The 18,076-nt window shown below is 38.4% G+C and overlaps 1 protein-coding gene across 1 annotated transcript; it reads left to right on the top strand.

The window, feature by feature from the left end:
- The first annotated feature begins 453 nt into the window (after positions 1 to 453).
- LOC136856697 (uncharacterized) lies at positions 454 to 11,177 on the top strand. Its single transcript, XM_067134755.1, has 3 exons — positions 454 to 614; positions 6,901 to 7,718; positions 10,547 to 11,177. Coding segments are annotated over exons 1-3 (1,269 nt in total). The 5' UTR covers positions 454 to 613; the 3' UTR covers positions 10,997 to 11,177.
- The last annotated feature ends 6,899 nt before the right edge of the window (positions 11,178 to 18,076 follow it).

The following is an 18,076-nucleotide window of genomic DNA, read 5'->3' on the forward strand; positions in this document are numbered from 1 at the left end:
ATGGGTATAGTTATTTTAAGTAATCAACCACGAATTAGTTTTGTAAAACGTCAAAGTTGATGCAGGTTACCGACATATGCTGCGAGGCAAGTGACGAATTCCCCTCAAGTCCCCCTGACTCATGTTGCATTATCTTCTCAGGCAGCTGATAACCAAACACTATTCATGCGTGAGTGTGCATGTAAATATTCAAGGAAAGGGTTCGGGGATCAGCTTTCAAGGGCGTCTCTCATTGGACTATCGTATGAAACTAACGTTAGAGTGGATAAGCACATTCGTATATTACGTGCCACTAATTATGTTTGCTCATCACTTAATTTGTGGCCTGGCGCTAATTCAAGCAAACACTCACATGAATTTTTGTCTACATACATCCTAGTTATGCTATGACGTAGGTGCAGAGCTGTAGAGAAAAACCTCTGAAAATGCGACTAGAAGCACCATCCGAAGGTCACTCTCACTCTTTTACGTTCTCATCTTCCCGTGCTGTGGAACGAGTCGCGCCAGTCGGCTTTTACTCAGTGACTTGCGTTTCACATCGAGAGTAGTGCGCTTGTCTGCGAGTTCCCGAAGCTTTTGTGCCGAGAGCAAGGATATTGCGTCATTGTTTACGAGTACGAGGCAATGTTCTTACTGTTGAGTTTCATAATATTGTTGTTTTTCCAGTTATATTTCGATTTTCATGAAAATCAAGACTCGATAATCTGAAAGATGTCATTCATTCCTCTCTCTCTCTCTCTCTCTCTCTCTCTCTCTCTCTCTCTCCGCGTGTCAAGAGTGATTTGCTGAAACTTAGAAAAATTATGTATCGTCGGTAATTGTTATCAAGAAAAATTTCATCTAAATCTTAAATGTCACCAGTGTTAGTGGATATCAAGGTCGGATGTATCGATGAAGCGCAAAAGGAAGTTTTATTTGAATGTAACCGTGAAGGTGAGCATCATAGTGTTTATAAGCAAAGGGCAGAGGGACGGTCAACCCTAGTTCATATCTTGCCCGTGCTGGGAGATCACAAGAAGAAGAAAAAGAGGAAGAGGTTTGATCCCAGTTACTGTTGTCTGAACTCAATCGCCTTTATTTCAGTCCTTCACGGTTGCTTTTGGAAGCGTTCTTATCGCCCTCGACTAAAGTGAATCCCATTCAGGTTCCAAACCAAAATTTTTTAATTAACGAGAAATTACTTTACGCTTAGGAAATATGGCTCGAGACGTCTTAAATATTTCAGTGACATACTTTCTACTGAAGTATTGGCGGAAACCGATATTTTATATTTTAATCTTGATTAATCGGTAACCGGTGAAGTTCTATTAGACTAGCCGTCTTATGGGATGATCCTTGTACCTTTTTTTGTGAATGACTTGCCAAACCATCTTAAAGAAAAACCGTTACAATAGCCTAATCGTGTGATTACAAAAATATAAACAGGCATTTTTATTGTATTCTTTTCAGAGACTTCTTTGTGAAAGCTTTATCTCTTCTTCCATGTTATGTAATTTCATTAAATTTAACACGAGATCTTCCATATCAGTACCCCTAGCCTTCATAATGTCTTCACTTCTTTCTATTATATAATGTAATGATACTCTATATATTTAGTTATTTTAGGTTTTACTTTTATCCCATCAATGTCTTCAGTTTTTGTCCCCATTTAATGTCTATTTTTTTGTCAGTTGAACTCTTCATATCCGGCATTATGGCCTTTATCGGAGATGATATTGATAACGTTTTCTGTAACAAGATCAAACTGTTTATTATCTGTAAAAGTATAGGCTTCTTTTATATTTTATCAGAAGCTAAAATTTATTAGTACGTATATATACTACAGTAAGTAATTTAGATCACAGAACACTGCCTTGAGGTACTTCTCTGGATAAGTTTTCTGCACATTTTTTGCCGGTACATCCGCCACAATCTCTGTCGATTCTAAGTCTTGTAAAATAACATCATACATTGTATCCAATATTGTACTAAAGTTGAAGTTTTTTCATCATGAACACATTTCAAGGAGTCAGTCCGGTGGAAATGTTAAGCTTTATAAGATGATTGTAAAATGATAGACAAGATACTGATATGCCTGTTTCAATAATTTTTTACAAAAAGGACAAGATTGAGATTAGTCAGTATTATCGTGAAGACTGTTTATCTGCTTTATCCTTAAAAATTGGTTCTTCAAAAGCTAATATGTAATTTGGTTCCTGTTCTAAAGGGTTGTATAGGTGACGAATATAGTGAACAAGTCAGTCTTCATCCTTTCTAAGTTCTCTAAAGTTACTAAGTTGATCTTTGAACACTTATGTAAGTACATTCAATCCAGGCACTTGCCTCCTGAGAGGCAGTATACCTACAGAATACAACTTGTTCTTGCAGGGCTCTTTGAGATCTAACTATAAAAAAGTCGACCCATTTTAAGAATATCTTTCGGCCACGCCCCCTTCCCCTGGCACCTAGATAATGCATGACATTATTGTACCGCACTCTCGGACGATATCAGTTGCTGCTTGGCTATGACACACTAACTCTTCTCTGGATCCTGCTGATAACATCGAAAGGCCGTTCATTCAATAACTAAAGGAGGGTCTAGAACCTGTAAATTGGTACTTATTTTTGTACAACTGTTCTATCAACATACTTTTAAAAGTTTCCTCTTCAAGACAACACAAATAGTAATTCTCTCTCTCTCTCTCTCTCTCTCTCTCTCTCTCTCTCTCTCTCTCTCTCTCTCTCTCTCTGTGCGTCAATGACTGCTTCAACTCGTTCATCCCTGTCCGACTCTGGCTCACAATAAGGATAGGCTGCCAGCCATATGAGTAATATCATGAAAGAGGGGAGGCTAACTTAGTTAAGTTGGGGTGGTGGGGTGGGGTAAGGAGGATGTGGGCGTGGCCGAGTGATATTCTTAAAATGAGTCAACTGTAGTTATGTTCAAGAATAGCTTGATTATGAATAGGATTCCATTCTTGTTCAAACTGATCATAGCACTGCCTTTGACCTAGCTAATCAGTAGGATCTTATAGAGAAGATTCATACATTGAGTGGTGTAGCTTGTGTACTTCATCTCTTCCACCATTGTAAAAGCAAACGGGATGTTGTTGCTGCTGGTGCTTTTACTGAACCTAGACCACATCTGTCTGTTCCTCAAAATGGCCTTTGACAAGATATCCTCGTCACATCATTTTCCTTATTACCTTAAGTAGCACTGCCTGGTTTGAAAACAATTATGTACAGTGACTTTTTACCACTGAGCATCTCTTCATGGTTCAGTGTGCATCGTTGTTTCTCAACCAGGCAGCGGTTCAAATACCACTGGTGACGAAACACTTAGTATTTATAATTCCCTTTTGGTGTAAGTTACTCCGGAAGTAATGTGAGTTAAATATTAAACGATATTTGTGGCTGTTCACGAATTTGTAGCTAATTATATTCTGTTATATGATGAATAATATCGTTTTTACAGTCTTTCCCTTGATCCAGAAATATCTGTCGCATGTGATTGGACGGATTGAGAAACTAGGCTTGTGCAGGGTGCTTGGAATCCTCAAGAAAAAATTTCACATTGGTGTTGAGTGACCATTGCTCCTTTGAGACTTACGATGCCACCTATTAGTAATTGAGGTCTCCCTGACTAATAGCTTGAGCAAACTGTAATCGACCTGCCTAATGAACCAAGTGATGAAAATTTAAATTGACCTAATTTTTTGTCATTTTTGGCCCGATTTGCTGATTAAGATTACATGATTAAGGTTAAAAGGCAGAGAAAAATTTACAGAATATAAGTGAGCACGTGAAACACAATTGAGGGGTTTTAGACGTTGGATCTTGGATGTGTATTATCGTATTAAATCATTTATCTGGATTACTCTGTGTCTGGCAATAACCAAATAACTCCTATCAAAAATCAAAGTACTGTTGATTATATGCTATCGACAGTCTGTGATAACGAGATAACAAGGAGGTGGTTCTATATTTTGAGTTTTGAATGACTGTTTGATTGAGAGAGAGAGAGAGAGAGAGAGAGAGAGAGAGAGAGAGAGAGAGAGAGAGAGAGAGAGAGAGAGAGAACTCGCCTGTGCAATGTTTCGCTATTAAAAAAACTTTGCCTGAGGTAAATTAAGCTTAGTTCTTAACTAGCACGTAAATGACATTGTCTACACCAAGTTATAGAGGAGTTTTAGGTGCTAATGATATAATTTTAAAATTGGGAAAAGTGAGCTAACTCCTCAGGAAATTCGGATGGAAGCAAGAATGCGCAGATTGCAATAACTGATTTCGAGGTGTATTTTCTTGGAGGTAACAGAAGTGGTGACTAGTGACGCAACAGTGATCTGAGATCTTAGACGTACTGAATTTGAAGGGAACTGATTGACAGGAGCTCTTGTGGGAAGTGAAATGCTCATTGCCGTTACCCAAAGCTACAAGTATTCCTGAGGTTTGAACTCAAGGAAGATGAGTGACTCTTTGATTAGATGTAGTTGGAATCCCATTGCGTCCTACAGCTAGAAAACTTCTAAATCAGCCATATCAAAAAATAAAGAGCAAAGATGATTATGGGTTACTGCTAGAAATGAGAAAAACTCCTCTGTTCAAGTTCAAATGAGGACCTATTTCAGACTGCACTGGCCTTAGATTAGGTGGTCAAAGCATACAAACTTGTTCATTGGGAAAATGATACTTGAATAAAAACACCAGCATGCTGTAATGCTGATACTGTTTGAATGTGGCAGCGATATCTCTTTTTGCATACCTTAATTGCTACTTCGTGAATATTGTGTGCCTTTTACGGCAGCTAGTAAAATGCACATGCGACACCTTAGGTTTGGAGAAGCGGGAAGCTCCATATGCGATAAACATCATTAATAAGAGACATATTGTTTTATATTATGTCCTAAAGGAGTCACATCCAAAGTGTGTGGATATAAACATGTCCTACAGTGAAGTAAAAGCCAATTTCATTTGCTTGAAACAAAAGCTGACAGGGTAAAGAAGTGTTCAGCCTTTAGTAAAAAATTTTCAGTTGATCAAATGTAGGCATGTGGAAATGCCCTGCCAGAATGAACATGTGTGGATTGATTTCTGGCTTGTGCAATTTGGGTCCATTGCGGTAGTAGCCGGGTCATCAGATAGACACAAACAGTATGGTTTCTCCACAATGATTGATAGAAACATTGTTGAGACTCCTGTAACAAGTATAACAGAGTTGTTGATTGAAAAAAAGGAATTGACACTAATCTATATAAATAAAAATGGATGTATGTATGCGTGTGTGTATGTTCCACATACACTCTGAAACGCATGGAGCAATTTCAACCAAACTTGGTATACATATGACTTACTATCTCGAAAAGAACATTGTGGGGGTAAGACATCACTAGCACCAAAGGGGGTGGGGGTGGAAGGGCTTTCCTGAAATGGGGCTGGTTCTGCCAGCGAAACGGGGCAGGTTATGCCCATAGACTTATGGAAAAGATTACTGTGGGGGTAAGACATCAATGGCACCAAAGGGGGTGGGGGTTGGAAGGGGGTGACAGAGAGAGAATGAGAGGGAGAGGAAGTGAGAGAGAGAGAGAGAGAGAGAGTACAGGGGGTGTTAGGGAGAAGAAAGAGGGAAGAGGCAGGGAGAGAGAGAGAGAGAGAGAGTAGAAGAGGTGTTAAGGAGAAGAAAGAGGGAACAGGCAGGGTGGGTTGGAGAGAGAGAGAGAGAGAGAGAGAGAGAGAGAGAGAGAGAGAAGAGAGAAGAGAGAAAGGAAGTGCAAGAGAGAGAGAAAGAGAGAGGAAGTAAGAGAGAGAGAGTAGAAGAGGTGTTAGGGAGAAGAAAGAGGGAAAGAGACAAGGATGGTTGGAGAGAGAGAGAGAGAGAGAGAGAGAGAGAGAGAGAGAGAGAGAGAGAGAGAGAGAGAGAGAGAAAGGAAGTGCAAGAGAGAGAGAAAGAGAGAGGAAGTAAGAGAGAGTAGAAGAGGTGTTAGGGAGAAGAAAGAGGGAAAGAGTCAGGGAGGGTTGGAGAGAGAGAGAGAGAGTTTATCGGTTGTCATTCAGAGTTTTCCCGGGCAGCGCTGGGTTGTCTGCTAGTGCCTGATGTAACACCATATACAACTTAGGAATTCAGAATTTCATCTGCCTTTATCAACAGATGGTTATCTCGAATGGATGCCTGCAGTAATATATACTCGTAAATACAGCATTACATTATATTGCAAGTGAACAAAATTTCCAGTGACTAATACATTTGACTTCTCAACTAATAGGAACTATCATCTACAAACCTTTGCCTAATTTCCTTGTAAGATGATGTTCAGGCGTTGTTTCATGCCGAGCTTACGTATACTTTTTTTTTATAATGGTCCGATTTTGAATCTATTTTTGGTGGTATCTTACTTATTTGTCATTGTTTTTTTGGGATGGAATGTTCACTGCAAATATTTTTTTTGTGATTTTTTGCATTGTATTGATGTGTGTGTGTTTTTTTTTATAATGGTTTCAGATATTTGTTTATTGCAGAGATTGTTAACCACACTTTGACTAATTTTAACCTGGGAGCAAATTTTGATATAATAACGAGTATTATGTACTTTTTATTTTATCTTATTTTGATAATTTACAGCGGCTTTTTTTCAATAAGAGAGAGAGAGAGAGAGAGAGAGAGAGAGAGAGAGAGAGAGAGAGAGAGAGAGAAAAGCTAAAGGGAGAAAGGAAAATGATTAATGTATTGCAAGTAAGCAATTCTCGAAATCTGGTATGGTTATAAGTATAGCTTTGTTAGGATATAAGGAATATCACAAGAATTAGTCAGCAATGCTAATAAAAAAGTTCAGATATTCAAGCAAATCATAATTTGCGCAGTCCTTAATTTGTGCTCGTATAATTATGCATTTGTTTGTTAGTAATGATTTTCTTGATATTTTCCAGTGGCGGCCAATGAAATGAAGCCTGTCACACCTCAGAGTGTGATAACTGAAGACAGCGTGAAGAAAGTCCTTGAGGCAGACAAGGGGAGCGATGCCCTCTTGAAATCTTGGAAGGTTATTGACTTCACCAAACCGGGAGATAACTATGCCTGTTTCGTGACAAGCGTCGGAGTCAAGTTTTCTAAGGGCAATGAAGAGGATTGCGAAGTGTCTTACATAGTCAAGCTCAATGCACAAAGGAGGATGGAAGGTATCCCAGACATGACACCATTCATGTTCAAAAAGGAAGGGAAATTTTATGAACAACTTGCTCCCGTGTTGAACGGAGCACTAACCGCTGCTGGTCAAAAACCTCTACGCTTTCCCAAGTGTTTTCTTGTCTTGCTGGAAGAAGGGAAGGAGCAGATTTATTTCGAGGACCTAAGAGCGAGAGACTACAAAATGTTTGACAGAAAGAAAGGCATGAGCAAGGATCACTGCTCTCTTGTTTTGGCGGAGCTTGCCAGACTGCACGGGGCATCTTACCTCCTGAGGAAGAAGTCTTTGGAAGGGAGGCCCGCCGCTGAGAAATATGACTTCCTCGCTCTGGATTTCTTCAACTTTTTCCCCAAAGCCAGAGACCTATTTTTGCCAGTGTTTCAAGCTAACGTCGACACTGGAATGATGATGCTGGAAAGAGTCGGTGGCTACGAGACGGCCATTGAATGGCTGAAAACATTCAAACTGGAGATAGAAAATGTTTTTACAACTGCCATGCAAAGCGAGAAGTATAGCAGCATATGCCATGGCGACTGCTGGAACAACAACATTCTTTTCAAGTAAGTTTGGGAATGTCAGCAATACTGTTTTACTGTTTATCAAATCACATATTTGCCAAACATCCTGAGGAATAATAATTTCTAGTCTCAGTATTAATCTCCGTGCTTGTTTAACTGCTGTTTGCAAAGATGATCACTTCTGTACCACAAGAATGACTTTTGATGGAGAGACAATAAGAAACTACCAAAGACAGAATACAGAAAGAAAACACCTAAATTTTCCGTTTTCTTAGAAGCATAAACAAAATTATTATTTCTTTCACCACTTGTAGCGTAAAGTTTTGAGAGAGAGAGAGAGAGAGAGAGAGAGAGAGAGAGAGAGAGAGAGAGAGAGAGAGATATGGGGCGTTTAATTTTTCAGCATATAAAAAAAGGAAGATAAAAATTTCTGTCTTGGGAAAGGGGGCAATGAAAAAGGCAAGAATGTAACTGGAGTGAAAGGGAATTAAAGGTAATTAATTTGTAATAACGCCGTAAGTTGATGAAAAGCTGCCCATCGGAGAAGAAGAAAAATTGGTTATAACATTAACGGACTGATGAAAACATTTCAAGCAGAATGAAGCAGTAAACTACCCATTGCTCTGCTTTCCCTGTTCAATTTATTTCGAACAAACCTGCCTGACACAACAAAGGTCATCGATGGCGTCACTTCCCCTGAAATCTGATTCATTATGGATGGTCCAAAACCTCCAGTACTGACCATTATCCCTGGCAATCAAATGTATTTGTAGTTCAAGTACTGTAAAAGAAGGATGTTACGTGGCTTTGTGTTAGCTGATGAATGACAACCAGCGTAAACAACGAAGCTTTCCTTTCGCTGTTCGAGTAGAAACCAGATTAGAATAACGCTGAATATATTATGCTGGGCCAGACTGCTTTTATCGCTGTCATGATCACCACATCACCACTAAGTTGGTTCCTGGAGGCTTTCTTATCAGCCCTCACTTAGACCATCGGGCTGGCCCCGGTTATTCGTTTCTTACACGTCACCATAGTTATAATAACGGGTTCTTTTGCGTTATAACTTCTTTTGAACAGATATGTAATGTGTTTATTCTTAAATTTTAAGTTTTCGCGCATTTTAAGTGACTCGTGTTGGAAAGTACGTTATCCAATATCTTCGCTGGATCTTGGGCTCCATTAAACAATCTCTTCATGCTCCCACGTGTAGTTATGTTTTTTATGTATTTTTGTAGGATATATTTTAATTTTGAATTATTTGATTATCTAGGGGGAAGTGCAAAAGTTCTTTTTACAAGTATTTTTGCGGTTGTATCTTAGTTCTAGATGCTGGAAAGCACAGTAGGTTTCCCAAAAAAATCGATTTATTGAAATTTTTGTAGAAATGTTAATGCCCAACACTTTGCATTTTAGAATATGTTTTAATTATTATCTTTGCAAAAGTGCACCGGAATCTTGTCACAAAAGTCAAAGTGACGCGAAATGTTAATAACCAACATTCAGTGTGCATACGTTTAGAATATATTCCCAAGTCTTTTAGTCCGTGTTGATAAAATATCTTTGCAAAAGTGCACCGGAGATCTTGTTCCGATAGATATATTTTTTTTTTTTACAAAGTGCTGCAATAACCAACATTCAGTGTGCATACGTTTAGAATATATTCCCAAGTTTCGTTTAGTCCGTGCCTCTGATAGAAATATCTTTGCAAAAGTGCGCCGGAGATCTTGTCAGGTAGACCGATAGCACTATATTTTTTTACAAAGTGACGCGAAATGTTATTCAGTTATATTCCCAAGTTTCGTTTAGATAAAGTTTACGATAGCACTATATTTTTTTTTTTTTACAAAGTGACGCGAAATGTTAATAACCAACATTCAGTGTGCATACGTTTAGAATATATTCCCAAGTTTCGTTTAGTCCGTGCCTCTGATAGAAATATCTTTGCAAAAGTGCACGGAGATCTTGTCAGGTAGACCGATAGCACTATATTTTTTTTTTTTACAAAGTGACGCGAAATGTTAATAACCAACATTCAGTGTGCATACGTTTAGAATATATTCCCAAGTTTCGTTTAGTCCGTGCCTCTGATAGAAATATCTTTGCAAAAGTGCGCCGGAGATCTTGTCAGGTAGACCGATAGCACTATATTTTTTTTACAAAGTGACGCGAAATGTTAATGCCCAACATTCAGTGTGCATACGTTTAGAATATATTCCCAAGTTTCGTTTAGTCCGTGCCTCTGATAGAAATATCTTTGCAAAAGTGCGCCGGAGATCTTGTCAGGTAGACCGATAGCACTATATTTTTTTTTACAAAGTGACGCGAAATGTTAATAACCAACATTCAGTGTGCATACGTTTAGAATATATTCCCAAGTTTCGTTTAGTCCGTGCCTCTGATAGAAATATCTTTGCAAAAGTGCACCGGAGATCTTGTCAGGTAGACCGATAGCACTATATTTTTTTTTTTTACAAAGTGACGCGAAATGTTAATAACCAACATTCAGTGTGCATACGTTTAGAATATATTCCCAAGTTTCGTTTAGTCCGTGCCTCTGATAGAAATATCTTTGCAAAAGTGCACCGGAGATCTTGTCAGGTTAGCACTATATTTTTTTTTACAAAGTGACGCGAAATGTTAATACCCAACATTCAGTGTGCATACGTTTAGAATATATTCCCAAGTTTCGTTTAGTCCGTGCCTCTGATAGAAATATCTTTGCAAAAGTGCGCCGGAGATCTTGTCAGGTAGACTGATATCGCTATATTTTTTTTACAAAGTGACAGAAAACGGTTTCGTTTAGTCATAGAAATATCTTTGCAAAAGCGCCGGAGATCTTGTCAGGTTCGCTTCTTACAGATATGACGATATGACGACGAAGGCCACCCGGTAGATCTCATGCTAGTAGACCTACAGATATGCCGTGAGGTATCTCTCGCCTGTGACTTGAATTACTTCTTGTACACAAGCGTCACTGGGGACGTCAGGAGACCGAACATCGACCATTTCATGTCCGTCTACCATTCGGCTTACAAAGAGGTGCTCGAAGGGGGTGGCCTGCCCATGTACTTCAACCAAAAGGAGCTCCTGGAAGAATTCCGAGACAAAAATAAGACTGGCTTGGCCTTTGCCTTGTCTCTCATTCCGGCATTACTGATGGAACCCGACGATGTTCCGGAGTTTACGGACAGAGATCTGGAGGAACTCATGCAAGAGCTCAGGATGATAACTTTGAGTAAGCTCAACACGCATCCTTTGTGCAAACCTCGTTATCTGTCAATATTTGATGAGTTTATGGAAACTGGATTGATCTCTTAGAGAACATGAGGTATTTTGGGACTGAAACGTCAAAATATTAATTGTTTTTTATTTGTATTTTATGCGACTAGTTGAACTTATAAATATCACTTTAAGATTAACTATATTTTTATGATGCTTTAAGAGAAATTCTCAGTTGTGGCATTTTCCAGAAGACAATAAATGGGCTATATCACTTCCATCAGGATAATTTTTTACTGTGTTGATATCCCACTGGTGAATATAACGTCTTATTAGGGCGTAGACAGTTAACTCTTTATTAGAATATACTTTGGTAGTACCCAGGAGTTAAATTTTTCAAATGAGGCGAGTATCAATTATAGATTCTCTCACCCCAGTGGTTAACCTTTTAAACTAGTCTAAATTTTAATACTATTTTATGTTTACAACTATATTTCTTAGTGGTATCTGATATTGCCTCGGTCAATGTTGGCATTCCAGTAAGATAGAGTATACATTATCTCTGAAAAACACACGTTGAATTTTAATAAAAATGTTTAAAGCAGGAATGTGTTTTAGATGTGAAAATAAATAAAAATTAAGATTTAATGAAAAAATCACTTCAAAACAGCTCCAATAAATCTAATAACCACTCGAAGAACGCTTTCATCTTGATAAAATGTCCTAACAGTTAATATTTTTGACCTGAGAGTTCTACTGTAGACATGGTTTTGCCTTTTTCTTTTTTTATGACAAAAAATATACATATACAATTACACACAAAAACACAAGTACACACACACACACAATATACATATATATACTGTATATATAATATATATTTTATATATTGCGTGGTAAATAGAGCCTCGATGGCCGAGTCAGTAGAGCAGCAGCTCTGGACTTCATAGAGGTCTGTGGTGTGGGTTCAAATCTGCAGCCGACCGGTCAGAGAGGCGGACACTTTGCTATCCGTGTAGACACCCCGGGATTATGTATGTAATCAACGGATAGGTTTGCTTAAAAGCAAATGGGTGTTACAGACTAATACACACACAAACAAAGCCACTCCAACATCTCCTGAAAACATAACAGACACCTCACATGTCTCGAACTGTCGACCTAACTGCTCAACTCTCCTCGCTGCTGGGAGAAAGGGAGCTGGTGATTGGTATGAAACATGTACATGCGCTACCAGGGTCTAAGTGATGTCAGGCAGGGCAGCCGATTGAGACTTCAGTCTGCCCCAAAGCCAAATCAAAGTCCTTCAAAAGAAGGCATCGTACTTACCCCATACAAAAAATGGGAAAAAGCACGTTAAAAGAAGATATCGCGTGGTAAATCTCTACCATTATTCATTTTGTGTATAGAACTTGTGAAAGATGTGGTAAGGCAAGTTAAATAGGATTTTTTTTAACACTGGAGAAACTTTTTTGTGTACCCAACCTTTTAAACATCGTGAAATATTTCCATAAGATATGAAAAGCCAGAGTATCTGTCATGTGATAATGGGTCGAATGAGTTTGTTGTAAATGGTGGCATGAAGCAGGTATGTGTACTGGCACTAAAAGTGTTAACCATGCATATTTCCTGCTTGTTACACTCACTAAGTACTTGAGGATAAGGGCAAAGTTTATTTACATTTTAAATTGAATCACTGTTTTACAGAAAGTGATTTGTTTTTCCCGGATGTTACGTGGTTGTACAAGGTGACAACCTTAGAAATGATCAGAGGCATGCCCCTTGCCCAGAAAGGGGTGGATCACAAACAGGGCTTTCGAATTAGATTGCGAGTTCTTTAGAACTTGTTATATATCTTTATATCTAGGTTCGACTCTTTCCTTAGACCTTAGTTTGGATGAAGAACTACATACCTAGGTTGGTCAAAGATTGGAAGCAGTTGAGACAAAGGCAATAGTTTACGGAGAAATACAATAAAGAAAGAGAAAAGTAAGGATTCTTTTGCACTCTTACTCTGAAAAGTTACCAGCATCAATCTAAAAATAATGACTGGAGAGTGGTGCCCAAGACTGATTTCTCTGGAGGCTGAGGGTCAAAGACTAGTGATGCTGGTGAAGAGGTGTTGGAGAGGTCGAGAGGGAGAGGCTTACCTGGCACTCATACTATGAACAATCAGGATTAATAGAGCATAATCGTAATTTGGCAACAAATATAAATACAGGAGAGACCTTTTTGTTAATACTGTTTACAGTAATTGTTTTTCCAGCCCTCCATTGACATCAGTATTTCAGGATTCTAGATGGGTTGCGAAAACATGAGCACACTACTTGTAATGCTAGGCAATTTCTTAAATGTTAATGCTCTTAGCATCTTGCTCATTGTACAGTCGAGGTTACTTCATGGACTATGGTTATTTGGGCTAATTATATATTTTCAGGTTTCTTTTCACAAGCTGTATTTTGAGTTAAATTGTTGGGTATTATCATATTGATTTGACTTGTTCAGTTTGAATTAGGAAAAGCTATGAATAACGATAATAGTAACCATAATAATGTTCTGTTGTGTCCACTGGAGGCTCATGAGAGTTATGTCCGGGAAGTCACCTCTGAGGTCTTTCACTTCAACTCTAAACAGCTTCTGTCTGTGGGACATAGCTGGTTCTGCAGGGGTGCTCTACACCCTGTACCATTTACAGAAGATGTGTTCTCTTGGTGCTGCTGGTTCTGCAGGGGTGCTCAACACCCTGTACCATTTACAGACGATGTGTTCTCTTGGTGCCGCTGGTTCTCCAGGGGTGCTCAACACCCTGTACCATTTACAGATGATGTGTTCTCTTGGTGCCGCTGGTTCTGCAGGGGTGCTGTACACCCTGTACCTTTTACAGACGATGTGTTTTCTTGGTGCTGCTGGTTCTGCAGGGGTGCTCTACGCCCTGTACCATTTACAGACGATGTGTTCTCTTCGTGCCGCTGGTTCTGCAGGGGTGCTCTACACCCTGTACCATTTACAAACGATGTGTTCTCTTGGTGCCACTGGACCTATGGATAAGCTGTATTCTGTTCAAAAGCTTCGGGTAAAGGGCAGATTAAGGTTACCTTATATATTGCAGTCACATCCAGGTCACTTTATACAAAGTGTACAATGCGTCAGCCTGAACCTTCCTTGCTCATTTCAGCTTCACTCCTTAGTAGAAGGCCTTGAAGTCTCCATTCATGAAGTAATAAGATTCTAAATCTATCCAGGCAGAATCTGAGACCCTACTCTTTTGCTTGCCTAGCTTACCTTGCTGATGGAGGGAGGCGTTCAACCTAGATGGAGGTGGAATCATTTTTCAAGAAGTATCAGACTTTTTGCTCTATTTTGTCCATGATAGTTTTATCTCTTATTCTATCAAGTAGCATATATTCTCCTGTATATATTTTCATCACCTTTGACTAAGGCTGTTCAGCAAAAAAAAAAAAGAAAAAAATGTGCATTAAATAAGTTTTGATTGCAAAAAAAAAGAAAAATACATAGGGTGTTTGATTATAGGCAGACTTCTTGGTAGTCTGTCGTTTCGGACTAAGGGACAGGAATGATTAATACCAAAGTTTACAAACCATTGTCCCTTTGTAAGTATGTCATCAGATCGCATTCAGAATGAGACCTTGGGCACCACTGTATTGGAAACTGAGATGAATGCAAGGCTTCAGTATTTATACTTTGTTTAAACCGCCTCCACACCTGCTTCCTGTTTTTTCACTTACCCTCTCTTGTCCTTGAGATCAGAGGAGAAAGAAAGCAATTCTAGGACGATTAAAGCGTGGGCGCAATTGGTTGTGGTGTGTGTGTTGGGGGGGTAGGAGTCGGGGGTTAGTGCTCCTCAGGACTCCCAAACCCCGCCCCCCAGTTAACGATCAGTAATTGTGTTGTTTTTCCACGAATCGTGTGTTAATTTTTGATGTAGAATGTAAACGGTAATGCATATTCAAATGAATGTTATTCTCGTTGTTCTCATCGAATTTGTCATTAATGGTACGTAAAAATAACATCTGTGTGTCCCAGAAATTACTTCATTAAAAGTTACTGTATGAGCAAATCTTTTAATTTAAAATGATTCTGTAATGGCTGGACTACTATGAGATAAATAATTTGCTTCTTCGAAGAGTTTATCACCAAAAATGCAGAACATGTATACATAAACATTATACATCGGGGGAAGAGTAGAATCGTTCGGATGACGATAATGATGCACCAAAGAAGTTCTCCTCACCAGCCTGTTATACATGCAGGACAAGTCCTTCCATGAAATACTCAGAGGATCTATAAATCGTGACAAATGGAAACAGACATTTTACACTTCACCAGCAGTGTTAGGAATTCCATGGGCTTCCTTAAAAGAGGACGTGTGCATAGCAAATAACATGTTTGCTTACCACTGTTTACTTGTATGTTCAGTTGCTCGTGCACTAATCAGTCATTCTCGAAACGAGTAATAAGAAACAAATTTTGAAGTAGTTATTGATAATACGTATGATTTTACGTATACATCCATACATTCACTGCATCTGAACCTGCTTAAATTTTGCACGAGATAGCATTATGGATTAAAGAAGCCACTTTTGAAAGATTTTAAAATGATTCTTCCTCGACAGTCAAGCAACAGGCATCCAGTTTGGGCCTTGGGATCTTGAGCTCGCCATTCATTCAGAAACCAGAACTTGGAAATTCTGTCTTCTGTTGCCCAGGAGGCGATAAGAACATCCCTGCGGCTTTTTTTTTTTAATTTGAATATTTCCCACTCTATTTCAGTATTTATTTATTAATTTTTATTTATTTTTATTTATTTAATTTTATTTTATTTATTCATTTATTTTTCCGTCTTTCCTCTTTAAATGTTATACTGATGCATTCTCTCATTACTGATACCTTTGCTGTAGTTGATATTAATTAAAACATTATTTGGTATTCGCTTAACTTTAAGAATATACCGAAGGTTTTCTTCTGTCCAAAGTGAAGTTACTACTTGGATATTCAATGAAACAGCAAATTCTTAGACGTCACACAAAACATCAGGAAATTATGAACCTGTGGAGAAACACGAAACACCATCACACTCAGTTCCTAGACCGGCCATGTTCTGTGACGAGCAAGTTTGTGATATATAAGAAGAAAATGACAGTTTCTTAGGATTTTATAATTATGCTTACTCTTCCAGCCTTGACCAAAAGTATTCACACGATCAAAATATAACCATGATTTTCAAAACTATCTACTGTACACTTTGCTACCATGCTACTGTGAACACTAAAGTAGCATACTGGGCTGAAAAATATTTGCACCCTGAAATCTTAGCGGAACATGACACAGGATTTTATTCAAAGAAAATGGGAACATCTCCACCAGTAACTGCAGTTTCAAGTTTGGGATAATGCTTTTGAACATACCGGGCCACGAATCACAGCTACGGCCAAACCACGCATAAAGGTTTTTTGACTTTTATTGCCATAAATAGAAATTTGCTCCTAAAGCTTTGCAGTTTCTTCTTTTATGGTATCAGCAAAGTAAAAAGAACTCGGTACTCTAAATGCTACGTATTCATATCTCAGTTCTTATTTCATCATTTTGGTGACGTGGAATACAACGTCGACGCGCGCAATGAAAATTATAACAATAAAATTAACACCTTTGGAAACGCTTTCCAGTACAAAATATTGCTCAGCAATTACAGATTTCACTCTTGATGTATCCTGTAAAAAAAATTGAATGTAGATTGGATTGGCTGAATGCAGCTATGGGGAAGTTTTGAAAATGCATGAAGTATTTTTTCATTTTTAGATACGAATAACTGTAATTTTTAGATGTGAATAACTGTAATTTAGATGTGAATAACTGTAATTAGGTTATCATTTTCATGCCCTAAAAGTTTTGTTGACGTATGGATTGATACCGACGTATAAAAGGAAAAACAAGAGTACAACTCGTCTTCTGGAGATAGCATGCTTTGTGGGTCCTTCTGTTTCACATACTTATAAACAGGCACTTGCTGAAGCCACATAATCATCAACTCAACGCACTTGATTTCTTTGGGCTCGTTAACAGTCTTCTGCATATTCTCATCTCACCATATTTTGGGGCAATTTTAGAAGACTGTGAGCATCTGACATTCAAAAGACTATCTGACACTCGCTGGGAGGCAGGAACTGAAGTTTTCGCAGTACTTCACTCAGGAATCTTGCTGCGTGACAGCGACAGTTGGTGTTGTTATTCTAGGTGGTGATATGTGATGATGTCTTATAGGAGAAGACTGAAGGTTGCAGGGATGGAGAAATAATATCCCGAGTCATAAGTTGCTCTATTCCATACAGCAAACACGTTTACACAGAGAGGGTACTGCAAGGCGTACAACTGGCGCCAAGAGGAGCAGGAAGAATAATCATGCGCATGTGCAGAGTGCAGGTTTATGCGCATGCGTTAGCAAGAGACAAGAGACAATGTTCATGAAATAGAGAATGCATATACATACAGTAATATATACAGTAATCCACACTAGGTATTGTAAGGTAAGACAACCTTTTGCTTCAATAAAAAACCAAACTCAGTTTGTCAACAGATGAAAGGACAGATGTTCTGGAAATAACAAGTAAAGCATTTCTGATCTGTTCAAGCAATACCTTTGCACAAGGTGAAATCCAGCCATCTTCACAGCATCTGAAATATCTGAGGCCTTCTATATACTTGCAGATTTTACAGAGAAAAGGATAACCGAAAAGAAAACAATATTTGAACACTAATTTTGCCATGAATACTTTTTTTCATAGGAACGAAAGTATAGAACTCTATTCTTTCTTCCCGAGAATTAAATTATAAATATAGTCCACTAATTCACGAGTCAGTCAACTTCTGGAGAGACACAGTTTGTTTGGGTTTCTGTATTAATTAGACTCAATATTCAGAGAACAGAGCATGAACGATTTATGGGTAATGTCTATGTTTGAGAATTGAAAGTTTTGTAGCGGTCTTAACAATAGGAATATATTCCTCCCTTGTACACGTGCATCTGATGGAGCATTCTTCAGAAGATTTATATTGACCTTGGAATTGTTCTAAAAATTATATTGAGTTCTACTGTGACAGGTGCAAATCTGGAAGAAGTTTCAGCAAAATGGAAATCGTTAACAAAGGCCTTTGTTAGATAAT

The sequence above is a fragment of the Macrobrachium rosenbergii genome, chromosome 36 (genome assembly GCF_040412425.1).
Source record: "Macrobrachium rosenbergii isolate ZJJX-2024 chromosome 36, ASM4041242v1, whole genome shotgun sequence".
Taxonomy (NCBI): Eukaryota; Metazoa; Arthropoda; class Malacostraca; order Decapoda; family Palaemonidae; genus Macrobrachium; species Macrobrachium rosenbergii.